The sequence below is a fragment of the Puma concolor genome, chromosome B2, assembly GCF_028749965.1.
Source record: "Puma concolor isolate L17-30 chromosome B2, mPumCon1.1.hap2, whole genome shotgun sequence".
NCBI lineage: Eukaryota > Metazoa > Chordata > Mammalia > Carnivora > Felidae > Puma > Puma concolor.
In genome coordinates this window covers 77,626,534-77,641,629 of record NC_141671.1, presented here as the reverse complement: position 1 = coordinate 77,641,629, position 15,096 = coordinate 77,626,534, and the positions used below count along the sequence as shown (strand labels likewise).

General features: G+C 39.1%; 1 protein-coding gene across 1 annotated transcript in view; it reads left to right on the top strand.

Annotated features, from left to right (window-relative positions):
* Window positions 1-10,303, top strand: part of TBX18 (T-box transcription factor 18) — a 30,343-nt gene extending 20,040 nt beyond the window's left edge. The window contains exons 7-8 of the mRNA XM_025925708.2: window positions 5,649-5,743; window positions 7,295-10,303. Coding sequence (XP_025781493.2) covers window positions 5,649-5,743; window positions 7,295-8,019 — 820 coding nt within the window. The 3' untranslated portion in view covers window positions 8,020-10,303. The remainder of the gene's footprint in view (window positions 1-5,648; window positions 5,744-7,294) is intronic.
* Window positions 10,304-15,096: the final 4,793 nt, after the last annotated feature.

Sequence of the window (15,096 nt, the reverse complement as noted above, 5' to 3'; positions counted from 1 at the left end):
TCCACTCTATTACTTTTATCAAAAAAGCAGATCACCCTAGTCTGTGTGCCAAGGGTTTTTGAATTTATTGATATGACTCTATTCCAATACAGTTTGGTGCAACATTTTCTAAGATAAGTATTGATAGTAACAGTTATAATAGACTAACGTTCTCCAGAGGCCTTTTCAGGGTAAGGCTTTGCCTTAAATGTTTTTATTTTTTTAAAAAAAATTTTTTTTTCAACGTTTATTTATTTTTGGGACAGAGAGAGACAGAGCATGAACGGGCGAGGGGCAGAGAGAGAGGGAGACACAGAATCGGAAACAGGCTCCAGGCTCTGAGCCATCAGCCCAGAGCCCGACGCGGGGCTCGAACTCACGGACCGCAAGATCATGACCTGGCTGAAGTCGGACGCTTAACCGACTGCGCCACCCAGGCGCCCCAGCCTTAAATGTTTTTAAAAGCATTTTGCTTTTAGAAAGAAATATTTGATAAAGTTTTATAATTTTACTCCAGAAATTATTCTAATACTTCTTGAAAACTTGGTATTCATAGGCTGTGTCTATAGGAAGTCAAAATCCCAATTACCTTGTTTTAGGAACTGTTTGATTTAAAATTGTTGAGAGGAAACAGTCAGGTAGTAGTCCAGATTTTTCATTCTTCCAGTTGATTAATCAGGCAAGGTTGGTGCAGACAGAGATTTTTTTCTCAGAATACACTCAAGTGCTTGAAGAGGTTTGATTTCATCTTCATATGCAATGGCATTGTTAAAACACCGTGCAATGGGAGGACTAAAATGCAGCTGAAATGCACTGAGAGTGGAGTAGCCTTTAACTTAGTGCAGGTAGATCAACAAGACTGACAAATAACAGGACTGGCCAATAATTCCCTCTGAAATTCTTCATTCTGTAAGAAGATTTGCAGGTATTCCTATAATACCTGTTGTCTGATATATTGAAATTATTCTGTCTTTTTTTAGATGTTTGTTTCAGTGTGGAGAAAACTTTGCTTGGCTTTTGCTGTTACATTAGCTCTTAGTTAACTTTGTTGTTCAGAGGAGTTTTTAAAAGCTGAATAATTTAGTAACCGAGGTGGTCACTGGTGAGGGACTGAAGGGAGCCTTTGGGGTGACTTCTTTTCTACCTTGACAAGCACTTAATGGAATCATCTTGTGGTTTTGGTTATAGCAGTATAGTATTTATTCATTTAAGAGTCTTACATTACTTCCAATTCATTATTTTTTTAAAGCAGAGAATACATTTATTAAAACTCGCTGAAACTCCAGGAAGGCAGCATTGAGGGGTAAAGAATATATAGCCAGGAACTGTGTCCAGCTTCTCCTATAGGACTAACCTACCAAACACATCACTGCTGTCAACACTGGGAGAATCACACTGCTTGTATACTGTCGGTTCATTTTTGAAGCAATACATTTAAAAATATTTTTAAAGGTGTATTTTGGATAGATAACAATAGTGAATGAGCCTACAAATAGAAGTGAGATGATGAGATGCATATGACAAGTTTTCACAAAGAATTCTAGAAACATCAGCATAATGAAAAACATTGGGTTTTTAAAATTTGGTCAGTGAAAAAAAATCTGTGGGTTTGGTGAAAATAAACTAAGTCTTTGTTTGGTATCATGAAGTCAAAATACTAGGTTTGATACGAATTTTTTCCTTCCCTTTGTTTTACCAGTATAGAGTTGTTGCATCCATAGTGCTTGTTCCTATTTCTTTACTGACTCTTAAGTTTTTAGTTTAAAAAAAAATTTTTTTTAATTTACGTTATTTTTTTTTGAGAGAGAGAGAAACATAGTGTGGGGTGGGGGGTGCAGAAAGAGAGGGAGACAAAGAATCCGAAGCAGGCTCCAGGCTCTGAACTGTCAGCACAGAGCCTGAGGCAGGGATCGAACTCACCGACGCGATGAGAGATCATAACCTGAGCCGAAGTAGGATGCCCAACCAACTGAGCCACCCAGGTGCCCCTAAAATTTTTAGTTTTTAATGGACATACAGAACATAATGAATTATGTTTTAACACTTACTAAATTTTAAGTTTTAACACTTTGTTAAATTTTTTTTGTTTGCACCAATTATTTAAGCAGTGTCGCAGTACAAGAAAAACATGTTGAACCTATCTATAGCTTTTTGTTAGTGAAGTAAATAATTTTAATTTTTAGCTTATTAAAATTAGTTTTCCTGCTTATGATAGATAGCTCTTCAGTCCTTATTTTGGAATGCTAAATATTTATAAATCAATATCCTCTTTTTAAAAATTTAATTTTAACATTTTCTATTGATAAATGCAAAAACACATGTATAGAGGAGCGGATTTGGTCAGCTTTGAAGATTTCTAACTTACCTATTATTTTCCTTTAAAAAAGAGTAAGTTATATGTAAGACTTGGAGGGTGCCTTGGTGTTGAGGGCTTGGGGAAGGAGTGATATTTTTTTCACAGAAATAGAGAAGAAAGCCCAAGAGAAAAAGTTAATTATATTTCTTTAATACCCCTGGTTGTGTTGTCTTGTTGATACTACTTTTTAACATAAATTCTGTTTTTATTTTTCCCCACACATGAAATAAACAAATTAAGCAGGACAAGAAATAAACATGGACTTGTGATTTTTTAAACTTTATAAAACAATTTGCTTTAATTAAAAATTATCCCTTCCTGGTTATTTATGGCTCCACAGCCTATTTTATAGGAATCAGTAGCTTCAACCCTTAAAAGCTCTCCTGCAAGACATTTGCTACGTGAAAGAGAATTTATGTGCTGAGAATAGTTTCATTCTTCAGTTAGGCCTTGGGTTTGACCCTATAAAATTTTTTACTCAGGAAGGTACAGAAATTTCTCTGCTTTAAATACTTCAGGAAAAACATAACCATTTTACTAAATAAACTTGGCCATTTGATAGCATAAATTAGGGTGGTGATAAAATGTGGAAATTGTTCAAAGGCATCTTGTATAAATTATCGCCTTGGCTACACTCCTGCAGGAGGTGCTTTTATCTTTTCTTTAACTAGATGGGAAAAGTCTCCATTACTGGAGAAAATGAAGGCCTTTTTTAAAAAGTCCAGATTCAGCTAATAAATATTTTATAACTGTTTCCTGCACAATATCTGAAATCCTTTCTGGAACTTGCAGTGTGAAACAGCAGCCTCGAGAAAAATATCGATAGCTCCAAGTCAGCTGACTTGTTGATATGTCACCTTTAGAGCATCCCTTTAAAGCTTGGGATTATACGTTTGTGATGATCAGTAACGTCTCTCCAAGAATTTGGTCTATGGATTTGTATTTGAAGCATAGTAAAGTTTACACAACTAAAACAGATAATGCAATAATGCACATCTCTGCAGTTAATACATGTCTAAGTCCAGTGGATGCTTATTAATTACCTCTTAGCAAACTCCCCTCGAGACCACTCCGTGACCACTTTGGTATCCTTAGTACTTAGAACTGTGATTACTAGAACTCATCCATGTGGTAATAAAAAAGCAGTTTTATACAAAACTGCATCCTAACATTCTTTAAGATTAAAAAAAAGCTTGTTTCTAGAAAGTCATAAAAACTGAGTACAAGCTAAATATAGATGAATCAGATAAGTAGTCCCCAGCATTCATTAGTTGAGTATTAAATGCAACCTGCAGGCTACATGGGTTTTGGGACTGACCAAGCTGCCAAACTGCCCCCAAATCAATACTTTCATGTATGTAAAATATTACTGAGTAGAGTGATCTTGCATTTGGCTTGTAGTCAGCCACAGATATGATGTCTGGTTTTGGAAAAATCACTTAGTAGCAAACAATTTTAGCGCTAGGAAATGAGGCAGAGCTTTTGTAAAGAATCCTCACTTTGTGGGAAACTGAAGTTCAGGGAGGTTAGAACGTTTACCTAGGGTCACACAATGAATTTTAATGAGTTGCAGCCACAGCCCAATTCTCCTGACCCCCAATCCAGTGTTCTTACCATGAAATAATCCTCTCTCTGTGCAACACTGATTATATCCAAAGCCAGATTCTGCCCTTCACTCTCAGTGCAGCCCAGGTGTAAGGCATGTGCAGGGTCCACTCTGTTCCCCTTTGGCAGCCCAGTACTAGCACCTGTGTGGGGCTGGTGATGGCTCTTTGAAGTGCTTTAAAAGCAGCACCCCCTGAGCTTACGACTTGAGAGATGAGCCAGGTCCATGCTTGTGCTCATGTGAGGATGGCTCATACACACAACCGGTGATGGATACTCACACCACGCATCCACACACATATCGCTGTCCCTTCTGTCACTAAGATGTGGTAGTGATGCTCCGTGGAGTCATGATAGATGCCAACAAATTAATAGATTCTATACTCTGAACACTCTAAGGAAGTAAATTCAGTGTGTAAAACCTTAGAACAGTAGGGCAAGTTGTATAAGATGGTTTTATCTGCATATAGCACTCACTATGAGTGTTTAGAGAGTTTTCCCCGTGTCATGTAGGTGATATGACTCCAGGATGAGGGGGCTCCTGTAGTCTTTGTTCATAGTTCTTATTTGGGGATGCAAGGTGTCCAGAGGAAGTAGCAAGTTGAGCACAAGCTATTAGAGAAAGACCTGATCTTTAACATTTGCATTAAATATAGATTATCTGTGTTAAATAAAAGTGTGTTTGACAATCACAAGAGATGTCTGAGTATTGCTGGACACTCAGGAAGCAGGCATTTCCTACAAATCGCTTAGGGCTGTGGTAGTTGAGGGAAGACTGAGGTCTTGAGAATGGGTGAGTGAAGCGCCTCATTTCCAGAACATAGAGGACTTAGTTATCTGATATAAGGAGAAGAAGATTCTGAATCACTTATGGTAGGAGATACATACATACCTTTATGTATGTATTTAGAGTAGTTACCCTTGTTTTCAAATATACATATTTCATGTAAATGGTTTACAACCAACTTGTCCTGTGTCTTTAAGTATCCATTCATTAAGTGTATGTAAAGGCCTGAAAAGAATGATGCTGATACTAGCCCCAGATACTACACCAGCCTGTGAGATCACCTTCCTGTGTTCCTTCTGCATGTTGGGCTGAGAGGTCAGTGCTGCCTCCTACCTTCCTGGACTCCCTGTTGCTGGAGGGGAGCCCATCCTGGCTCTACTGGGTGTGGTGGAGATTGCACCCCCCAGAGAGTAGTCAGTTTTCTTTGGATGAGTGCTCTTCTAAAGTTGGCTACCGAGGCACTGAATGATGGGCAGAAGTGCCTCTTCAGCAAAATTGGCTTTACAGGGTCATGCTTTTGTCACAAAGCCTTGCTCATCAGAGGGAGAAGTAATGTTACAGGGAAAGAGGGTGGATTCCAGATCCCAGCAGGGCCTTGGACTCACATCAGCTAGGATGGACCTCTTTGCCTCAGTTCCTTAGCACAGAGGGACAGCTTTTTATTCTCCGAGGTCGGCTTAGTTTTCTGAGAACGTTAACAGGACATCTTGGGTGGTTTCCATCATCTTGTGCACCTGGTGACAGAATGTAGCCCATCTCTGAAGCATTTCTTCGTGCCTGTGCCAAACTCCTACCCTACCAATGTGGGGGGGCCACCATCAACACCGGTGATGTTTTCTGAGCTGCTTATTACTGCCAAAAGCTCCAACTGCTCCTAACTAGGCTTCTTTTGTCCGCCTCCATCCCGATCCTTCCATTTAGAATGGGTTTGGAAGCCCTTGTGGAGTCATACGCATTCTGGAGACCTTCACTGCGGACTCTCACCTTTGAAGATATCCCTGGAATTCCCAAGCAAGGTAAAACAAAGTCTCCTGGGTCATAGATACAGCCAGTTCTTGACTGGAAGCTCGGGCACTGAAAAATGAATGAGTCATTTGCATCTACAATGGTGACCTCATTACCAACATCCTCTTGTGACAGGATCCATCTCTTCTGTGTGGAATGAGGATGGGGACCAGAAAAATGGTCATAGGTGAAGTCTTGGATGTTTTAGGCTGTTTATATATTTCACAACCTTTATGTCACCCTTAAACATCTTGTTAAAATTAGCATCGGACTGTCAGCTCCTGTGCCAGGCGCACTGCGCAGGGAGTCGCCAGTGGTGGTCCCAGTTCACCCTTTCTTGCCAGCTTCTTTCTTCACTTCCTTCAGCAGCATTGCCTGTAGACACGGTTCTCCTGTTGGATTTATGCTGAGAAGGTCAGGCACACTCAGGCAGACTTCCTCTGGCTCACCTCTGAGTATTTCCCCCAAGTTCAGGCTAGTGTTTCCTCATGGAGAGCTGCATGCCAAGGAATGATGCTTCCTTCTCTGCTCAGTAGGTAGGAAGCTCAGCCCACTCCTGCACTCAGGCTTTTTATGCCTGATCCTGCCCAGCAACCTGGTGACAATTAACATTCTGGGTTTTAGATAATTATCATTGACCGGCTTGGGCTTTTAGATTATTTTGAGAAGCTATATAAAACACTGTTGCTGGAGGAATGAAGGCTTTACAACCTGTCCAGCCTGTTGGAATTCTCCTCTCCCCCTAACTTCTGTCAAGTTTGCAAACATCAATCTGCCAGCGAATCCAGAGAGGGGAAGAGGACCACCACCACCATTATTGATTGGACCCAGGGTTAACCACCCTCTCTGTTTCAAAGGACTGTTTATATGGTGGGCCTTTGCTCTCGTGTTAGCATGTGAGTCACCAACCTGTTTTCTGGTTGGAAATAAGATTTTTGAAGTTCTAGACTATTGTCTTCTTGCAATAGCCCTCTGGGGTACAGCCATTGATGCACACAAGCTTTTGGTGGGAAGCTGTAGATGTGTTTGAGGCAGGATGTGTCTTTGACCAGTTTGGCTCTTTCCTTTAAGTTACTTCTATTTTCTTGCAAGAAAACATATCGACCCAGAGCAAGGTCTGCTGAAAAAGTAAAATAAGGAAAGAAGACAGATGATGACTATACTTTCTGAAGACGATACAGAGTGAGATGAAATTTATAAAGTTGCCAGAAAAGTCAGTATTCGTAATATTTATTAGAGAAAAATCCGAAGCCTTTGGGAAAGCTGATGGAGGGAGAAAATGTGAAAATTCTATGTGGCAGTGTCCTAATATCCTCTGCAGTAAAAAAAAAAATTATTGCCTGGGGAGATCATTTGCCTTGGGAATATTGAGAGGATCTGTGTCTAACATGTTGCTGTCGGAATTCAGTTAAGTTATAATTCCTTGAGAGACAAAAGCATCTCCTTTTCGTTGTTCAGCGTAGGCTTCCTTGTGACAAGCTGTGTCTCGCTCATGCTCACAAAATCGAAAGGCAGACATGGCTGTAGAGTCGTTGCTCTTTACATTTCAACTTCTTTTGTAGGAAGTACGAGTTCCTCCACATTGCTCCAAGGCTCTGGGAGTGGTGTCCCTGCCACCCACCCTCATCTTTTGTCTGGCTCCCCTTGCTCCTCTCCTGCCTTCCATCTGGGGCCCAACACCAGCCAGCTGTGTAGCCTGGCCCCAGCTGACTACTCTGCCTGTGCCCGCTCTGGCCTCACCCTCAACCGATACAGCACATCCTTGGCCGAGACTTACAACAGGCTCACCAACCAGACCGGCGAGACCTTCGCCGCGCCCAGGACTCCTTCCTATGTGGGCGTGAGCAGCAGCACCTCTGTGAACATGTCCATGGGCGGCGCTGATGGGGACACTTTCAGCTGCCCACAGACCAGCTTGTCCATGCAGATTTCGGGGATGTCCCCCCAGCTCCAGTACATCATGCCTTCACCTTCCAGCAACGCCTTTGCTGCTAACCAGACCCATCAGGGTTCCTATAACACTTTCAGGTTACACAGCCCCTGTGCCTTGTATGGATATAATTTCTCTACATCCCCCAAGCTGGCTGCCAGTCCTGAGAAAATTGTTTCTTCCCAAGGAAGTTTCTTGGGGTCCTCACCGAGTGGGACCATGACCGATCGGCAGATGTTGCCCCCTGTGGAAGGAGTGCACCTGCTTAGCAGTGGGGGTCAGCAGAGTTTCTTTGACTCTAGGACCCTAGGAAGCTTAACTCTGTCATCATCTCAAGTGTCTGCACATATGGTCTGATGAATCCTTGAAGTTTAAACCATATTCAGATTGGTCTAATGTATTTTCTTTTCTTGTTTTCTTTCTCTTTTTCTTTTTTTTTTGAAAGCAATATGAAAAGAAACTATCAGTAGCTTGTAAGATTTACATATAATAGGAAGTGAAGGCTCACTGAGTGTTTTGACTTTCTCATGGTGAGATTGTAATTATCTATGGTATATACATATACCGTATATAGCATGTGGAGTTTTGCAGCCTACAAAACCACATCCTCCCTCCCCCCCACCCATTTCGTCTAGTTGCACAGAGTATTGGCATAAGTAATAATGTTTAACCAAAATTCTCAGACTCTTTTAAAAACCAAACAGCAAACTTAAAACTTGGCAGTGATACTAACCAGACCAAGACTTATAACTTAATTTATCAGAAAAATGCTCTACACAGTTTCATACTTGAGTGTTGATAACTAACAGTAACCAGCACATGGAGTCTTGTGATTTCTGTTATTCTTGGGCACAATGTGAGAACCTAAAATGCAAAAGCCAGTTGAGGTCTTGGTATTAGTTCTGAGGTATTTGTAATCATGAAGGATTAGCTTTTGTGTTCTTGCTTGCTCTTGTTTGTCACAGATAGTAGATGACCTTGGTTCTGTAAAAATCCATGACCTATGATAATTTTTCACTTAAGTAAAGTGGAAGAGAGGCTTGTACTTTCTTTTCACTTTCCATTGGGTATATAAGAGGTACTTACTCATCTGCAGAGAATAAATTTCTAGTATTTTGGGTTTTTTGCTCATTTTATTTAGTTTAAGTAGACCGTTAAAGAATGTCCTAGTAAACATTTTTAAATTCCAGTTTTTGCCAGGGAAGGAACACATGATATGAGTGGAATGGTAAAAAGAAAATAAATCCACCTCAAATTCTTTGATTCCAATGAGAAGTGTCTGTCTTTTTAAATCAAGAGGAATAATGTTGTCAGCTATCCCTTAGATTTTTATAGTGTGGTTTTTCATTCAGGATATTTTTTCCATTTTGCTTTGAGATTCCTGATCCATGATCTATAAGGAAAAAGGCATTTATGCTACTTATTTACGTCTCGTAACTCCTACAAATTGAAACCTCCCTTCCTCCTTAACTTTGTTTCTCTGAGTCTTTCCTGAAACAGATAGATTCTAGGCTTTTATGGTATTAAATAACACTGTGAGGAATTTCAGGGGGTTATCTCCAGCAATCTGTCTTTTGGGGGTTGTAGTGCAAAGGCCAAAGCCCATTACTATAAAGACCCTCTTACAGGATGAAGGAGGAAGATACTAATTATGATAAAGGATCTATAAAACTTTTAACCTCAGCAGCATTTTCGACCTCAAAACTGGAAAAATGAAAACAGAATTAGTTTTTGAAAAATCCCTAAAATAATGTATACATGGTTGAAGATTTCAAAACAAGTAACTTCGATAGCACATTATGAGATGAATCAGAAAGGCTAACAATGCATGGTGAGGAGCATTACCATCTGTCTGTTGAGAAACTAAAGTAATACGTCTGTTCCTTGACTCATTAACGACCTTTCATATATTTGTCAAGCTAAAGCAGTGTGATTTCCTTCCATTTGTAAACAGAATTGCTTTAACTCTTCCCTAGTTTAGATGGGAAAGGGTGTAGTTCCTGATTTGCTTCTTTACTTTAAAACAACATGGCTGTTAAATATTTAGGCTGATAACTATTTGAAAAGTAGTTGCACAGGATATGACTCTGTTTATGGATGTTGATAAATTTCCCCATGGATTCTGTAACAATTCATCAAATTAGTATTGATTTTTAAATTAAAGATTAGCACGAAGGGACACAAACTATTTCCAGTAGGTAGATCTGTATAAGATGTTTGTGTGTGGTGTTGATTGCTTGACAGAGATTTAGGAAAAGTCCTCATGAGTACATCCCAGCCTTAATGCTTAGTACAGTTCAAGAACAAGAGTTTTCTATCTTAATAAGACATGGAAATTAATTAATGATCCATCCCCATAAATACTAATAGGGAGAGCATTTTCCTTTTTGCTGTTGGTGATATGAAATGATACCACAATACGAGTAGAATTTTTTATTAATTTTTTTGATTTAGCAATATTGTACAAATTGCTGTTTCCTTTAGGCTTTACTGTAAATATTAATCACCATGTCACTTCAAAGACTAGCCTTTTATCATTATATTAAATGACATACATGCATTGATAATTATAATTATATATCTGTATTTTATTAAAAAAGTGCTTAAGAAATTATATATTAAAGTGTGTTACTAAACCCTTTTACGACTTTGGAGGGTAATCATTTAAAGTGTCTATAAATGTTGTTCCAGGAACAAGCACACATATGAACACCCCAAACACAAATTTTGTAGCTTTCGATTACAAGGCATGGCAAAATGGGTCTGGCATTCATTTTTCATGTGTTAAATATAATTTCTTGGTGCCCTGACCATGTCATTGAAGGTGAAGCCCTGACAAATGTTGAACACATGAAAATTCAAATGTAAGAAGAGAAGGACATGGTGGTATGTTTTGTTTCTGGTCCAGGGGAGAAGGGCAAGCATACAAGAATGAGGCGCTTTTACCACTGACCAGTGATGACAGATCACTTCTAGACCCCTTGACTGGAAAACATTCCAAGGGACATTGTGATGAGGTGATGTTGCTGCTATCACAGCCAGTCACATTTTGAAAATTAACACTTGCTTCTATACAAGCTCCTTCCCAGAGGTCAACAGCTTTTCACAAGCAGGGCACCCACTTGCTGACCCCTGATTTCTGGAATGTAGGGGGTCAGGAGACTTCCACAGTCCCCAGAAGAGATTGGAGCACAAGGTTGCTGATCTAGCAAAGGATCACCCTCACTCTTCACATTAATTAATGGAATTTTGAGCAAAAGAAACCTCACTTTAAAATGTGAATTCCTCTCGGGGTGCCTGGGTGGCTCAGTAGGTTGAGCACCCGACTTCGGTTCGGGTCATGATCTTGCACTTTGAGCTCCAGCCCTGCATTGGTCTCTGTGCTGACAGCTCAAAGCCTGAAGCCTGCTTCAGATTCTATGTCTCCTTCTCTCTCTGTCCCTCCCCCGCTCTCTTTCTCTCTCTCTCAAAAATAAATAAACATTTAAAAAAATGTGAATTCTTCTTGAGACATCACTCCCCAGATTTAAACCTAAATCGGCAACTTGCACCTCACTATGAATTAGATAAACATAAGCTTTGGAGGTAGCCAGAAGTTTGATTAGAAGAAAAGAGCAATTTTTGGAGTAGGGCAATTCTGGAAAGATTTGGAAGGGAAGAGGAAGGTGCAAGGAGAAGGCTCTCTAACCAAACTTGGTGTAAAGCCATTAAAAATAATCATTTCATGAGCTTCTTTCAGGAGTCATGGCAGAGCTGGTGGATGCTATGCTGATGCTGTCTCTAATTAGACAGGTTTGTAAAGAATCCTTTCAAAGTGCAACCATGCCGGGTTTCCTCATGGGGAGTTTATTGACTCATTTACATGGAGGTTTTCTAAAGCTTTCCATTGGAAATTAAATAATTTTTTTAAGTTATTACCACATTATGTTTTAATATCCTTGATTGTCAGTCATTCTGTAAAATACGTGCTGAGGGATGCCTGGATGGCTCAGTTGGTTAAGTGTCCGACTTCAGCTCAGGTCATGATCTCATGGTTTGTGCGTTAGAGCCCCGCATTGGGCTCTGTGCTGACAGCACGGAGCCTACTTGGGATTCTCTCCCTCTCTCTCTGCCCCTCCCCCGTGCGCTCTCTCTCTCTCTCTCTCTCTCTCTCTCAAAATAAACTTAAAAAATACATGCTGAGTTGAGAGTAAGTTGACTATGTGAACAGTTAGGTAGACATACATGAATGCAACCTTCTAAGAGCTCAAAGCTTAAAAACATTAGTGATGGAAATGAGCAAATAATAGATATTCAAGCATAAAAACATCCAAGACATATATAAACATAGTGTCCTTCTACATGCTGATAGACTTTCAAATAATAAATTTTCTTTTTTTTGGAATTTTGGTATGGTGAGAACATCATTCCTTGGGAATTAGGGAGCTTGGTTTCAAACCATGGACTTCCCAATCATGATTTTGGACAAAAACTTCATCACCTCAGATCTCAGTTTTTTTATGTGTGAAAGGGGTAGCCGAAATGAGGAACTTTACTGTTCCTTTCAGTTTTAAATTCATATGACAGTTTATAGAAAACATTCCGCTGTATAATAGGAAAATAGTTTTATAAAAATGTATCTTTATATAGGTCTTTTGGAAAAAAATACATATTTGTGTATATCTATTTTTACAAAGAACATACCATAACCAGGCTTATTTTATTTTATTTTATTTTATTTTATTTATTTTATTTTTTTAACGTTTATTTATTTTTGAGACAGAGAGACAGAGCATGAACGGCGAAGGGTCAGAGAGAGAGGTTAGACACAGAATTCAAAACAGGCTCCAGGCTCTGAGCTGTCAGCACAGAGCCCGACGTGGGGCTTGAACTCAACAGACCGCTAGATCATGACCTGAGCCGAAGTCGGACGCTCAGCCATCCAGGCGCCCCTGGCAGGATTACTTTAAATTTATTGGATTAGAGGGGCGCCTGGGTGGCGCAGTCGGTTAAGCGTCCGACTTCAGCCAGGTCACGATCTCACGGTCCTTGAGTTCGAGCCCCGCGTCAGGCGCTGGGCTGATGGCTCAGAGCCTGGAGCCTGTTTCTGATTCTGTGTCTCCCTCTCTCTCTGCCCCTCCCCCGTTCATGCTCTGTCTCTCTCTGTCCCAAAAATAAATAAACGTTGAAAAAAAAATTAAAAAAAAATTTATTGGATTACTTAGAATTTACCTTTTAAATGGAACTATCCTTTGTTAGTTATAATATGTAGAGCATACTTTAATGTTTTAGTATTTGGAAGAATCTGAACTTAAGGTATTTGCTACTTTACAGTGAACAGAAAAAGATGTTAATAAAATTTCTTTTTCATGATGCTCTTATTGAATGGCATAAAATTATTTCAATTTGGAATAAGTAGTAAAATATCTAGAGATCATTTCAAGTACATTCAAAATAAATTTAAATCATCATCCAGAAAATACTTGAATGTGTCTTTTTGAAGGGTTTGATTCATGCTGAGACTCACATACAATAATATAAAACAGTTGATTATTCTCTAATTCATTGAATTTATACAAGACTGGATCTTCATACACATCCTGTGTCCACATTTTACATTATAGTGATCAGGTCCTAGAATAACTTAATAAGGGCGAAATATTTTTCTGAATAACAGCTTTGTTGAGCCACAATTCACAAGCCATACAATTCACTTATTTAAAGTGAGAAATTCAATGGTTTTTAGTATATTCAGAGTTGTGCAACCATTGCCACAATCAATTTTAGAACATTTTCATCACCCTGCGAAAATCTCTGTGCCAATTAACAATCACCCCACCTTTCCCTCTACCCCTTCTTTACCCCAAAGTCCTAGGCAACCACTAAGCTATTTTTCTATCTATAGATTTGCTTGTTCTGGACATCTAATGTGAATGGATGGACCACATACAATATATGGTCCTTTGTGACAGACTTGTTTCACTTACAATGTTTGCAAAGTTCATTTGTGTTGTAGCATGAATTAATATTTAAATATCTTAAATTGCTAAACGGTATTTCATTGTAGGTATTTTTCACATTGTATTTATCATTCATCTGATGGACATTGGCTTGTTTCCATTTTTTGGCTGTTATGAATAATGCTGCTAAAACATTTGTGTGCAAGTGTTTATGTGGGCATATGTTTTCCTTTCTTTTGGGTATATGCCTAAGAATGAAATTGCTAGGTCCTGCTGTAATGTTTCATAGAACTTCCAGACTTTTTTCCAAAGTGGTTGTACCATTTTACATTCTTACGAGCAATGTGTGTGGGTTCCAATTTCTCCATATCCTTACTAACAGTTGTTATTATCAGTCTTTTTGATTATAACCATCTGGGTGTGAAGTAGTATCTCATTGTGGTTTTGACTTGCATTTCCCTGATGACTGATGATGCTGAATATGTTTTCCTGTGCTTTATTGGCCATTTGTGTATCTTCTTTAGAGAAATGCCTATTTAGATCCTTTACTCATTTTTAATTGGGTTGTCTTTTAACTATTGAGGTATAGGAGTTCTTCATATATTCTAGACTTTAGAGTCATCAGATCTATTATTTACAAATATTTTTCTCCCATTCCATGGGCTGTCTTTTTGTCTTTTAGCTTTACATATGATGTCCTTTGCATTGCAAAAGGTTTTAATTTTGAAGAGATCCAATTTACCTATTTATTTCTTTTGTTGCATGTGCTTTTAGTGTGAGGGCCAAGACATTTTAATGAACTTCTAAAATTTTCCTTTTCACATTGTTAGTAGAAATAGTAGTAGTAGCATTTTAAAGTGATTTTTGGGTTTAGAAATTTAATAGTATTTGCTAAATTACACCTCCTCCCAACACACCTGGAATGTTCTTAGGTAGATAATGATATATCCTTCAGTGTCTTTTTTAAAAACTTACTTATTCAGAGAGAGGGAGAGAGAGAGATTATCCAAAGCAGGCTCCACACTGTCAGCACAGAGCCTGATGTGGGGCTTAAACTCAGAAACCATGAAATCATTACCTCAGCCGAAACCAAAAGTCTGATGCTTAGCCGACTGAGCCATCCAGGAACCCCTACATCCTCCAGGGTCTTAAGGGTAAGGTTAAAGGATCCCAAAGCATCATGAAATTTTTATTATCATAGAAAAAGTTTTGCACTCTCAATTTTTATTTAATCAATAAATATTTATTGAGCACCTTCTATTTGCTTGGCATTAAATATTTGGGGTATAGCAGGGAAAAAACTTTTGGTGTCTTCAAATGTCTTGTAAAAGTTGAAATGTTGGTTTCCTGGAAAAACCTTCATACTAGAATATATCACAGTTGGCAGGAAAAAAAGTGTTGGCTCTTGGCTTCTCTATGAGTTGGTGCCCTTGCCCTTATTATGATGTTACATATCCCAGATGGTCACTGCAAAATGCTTGCTCCTGTGCCAAGG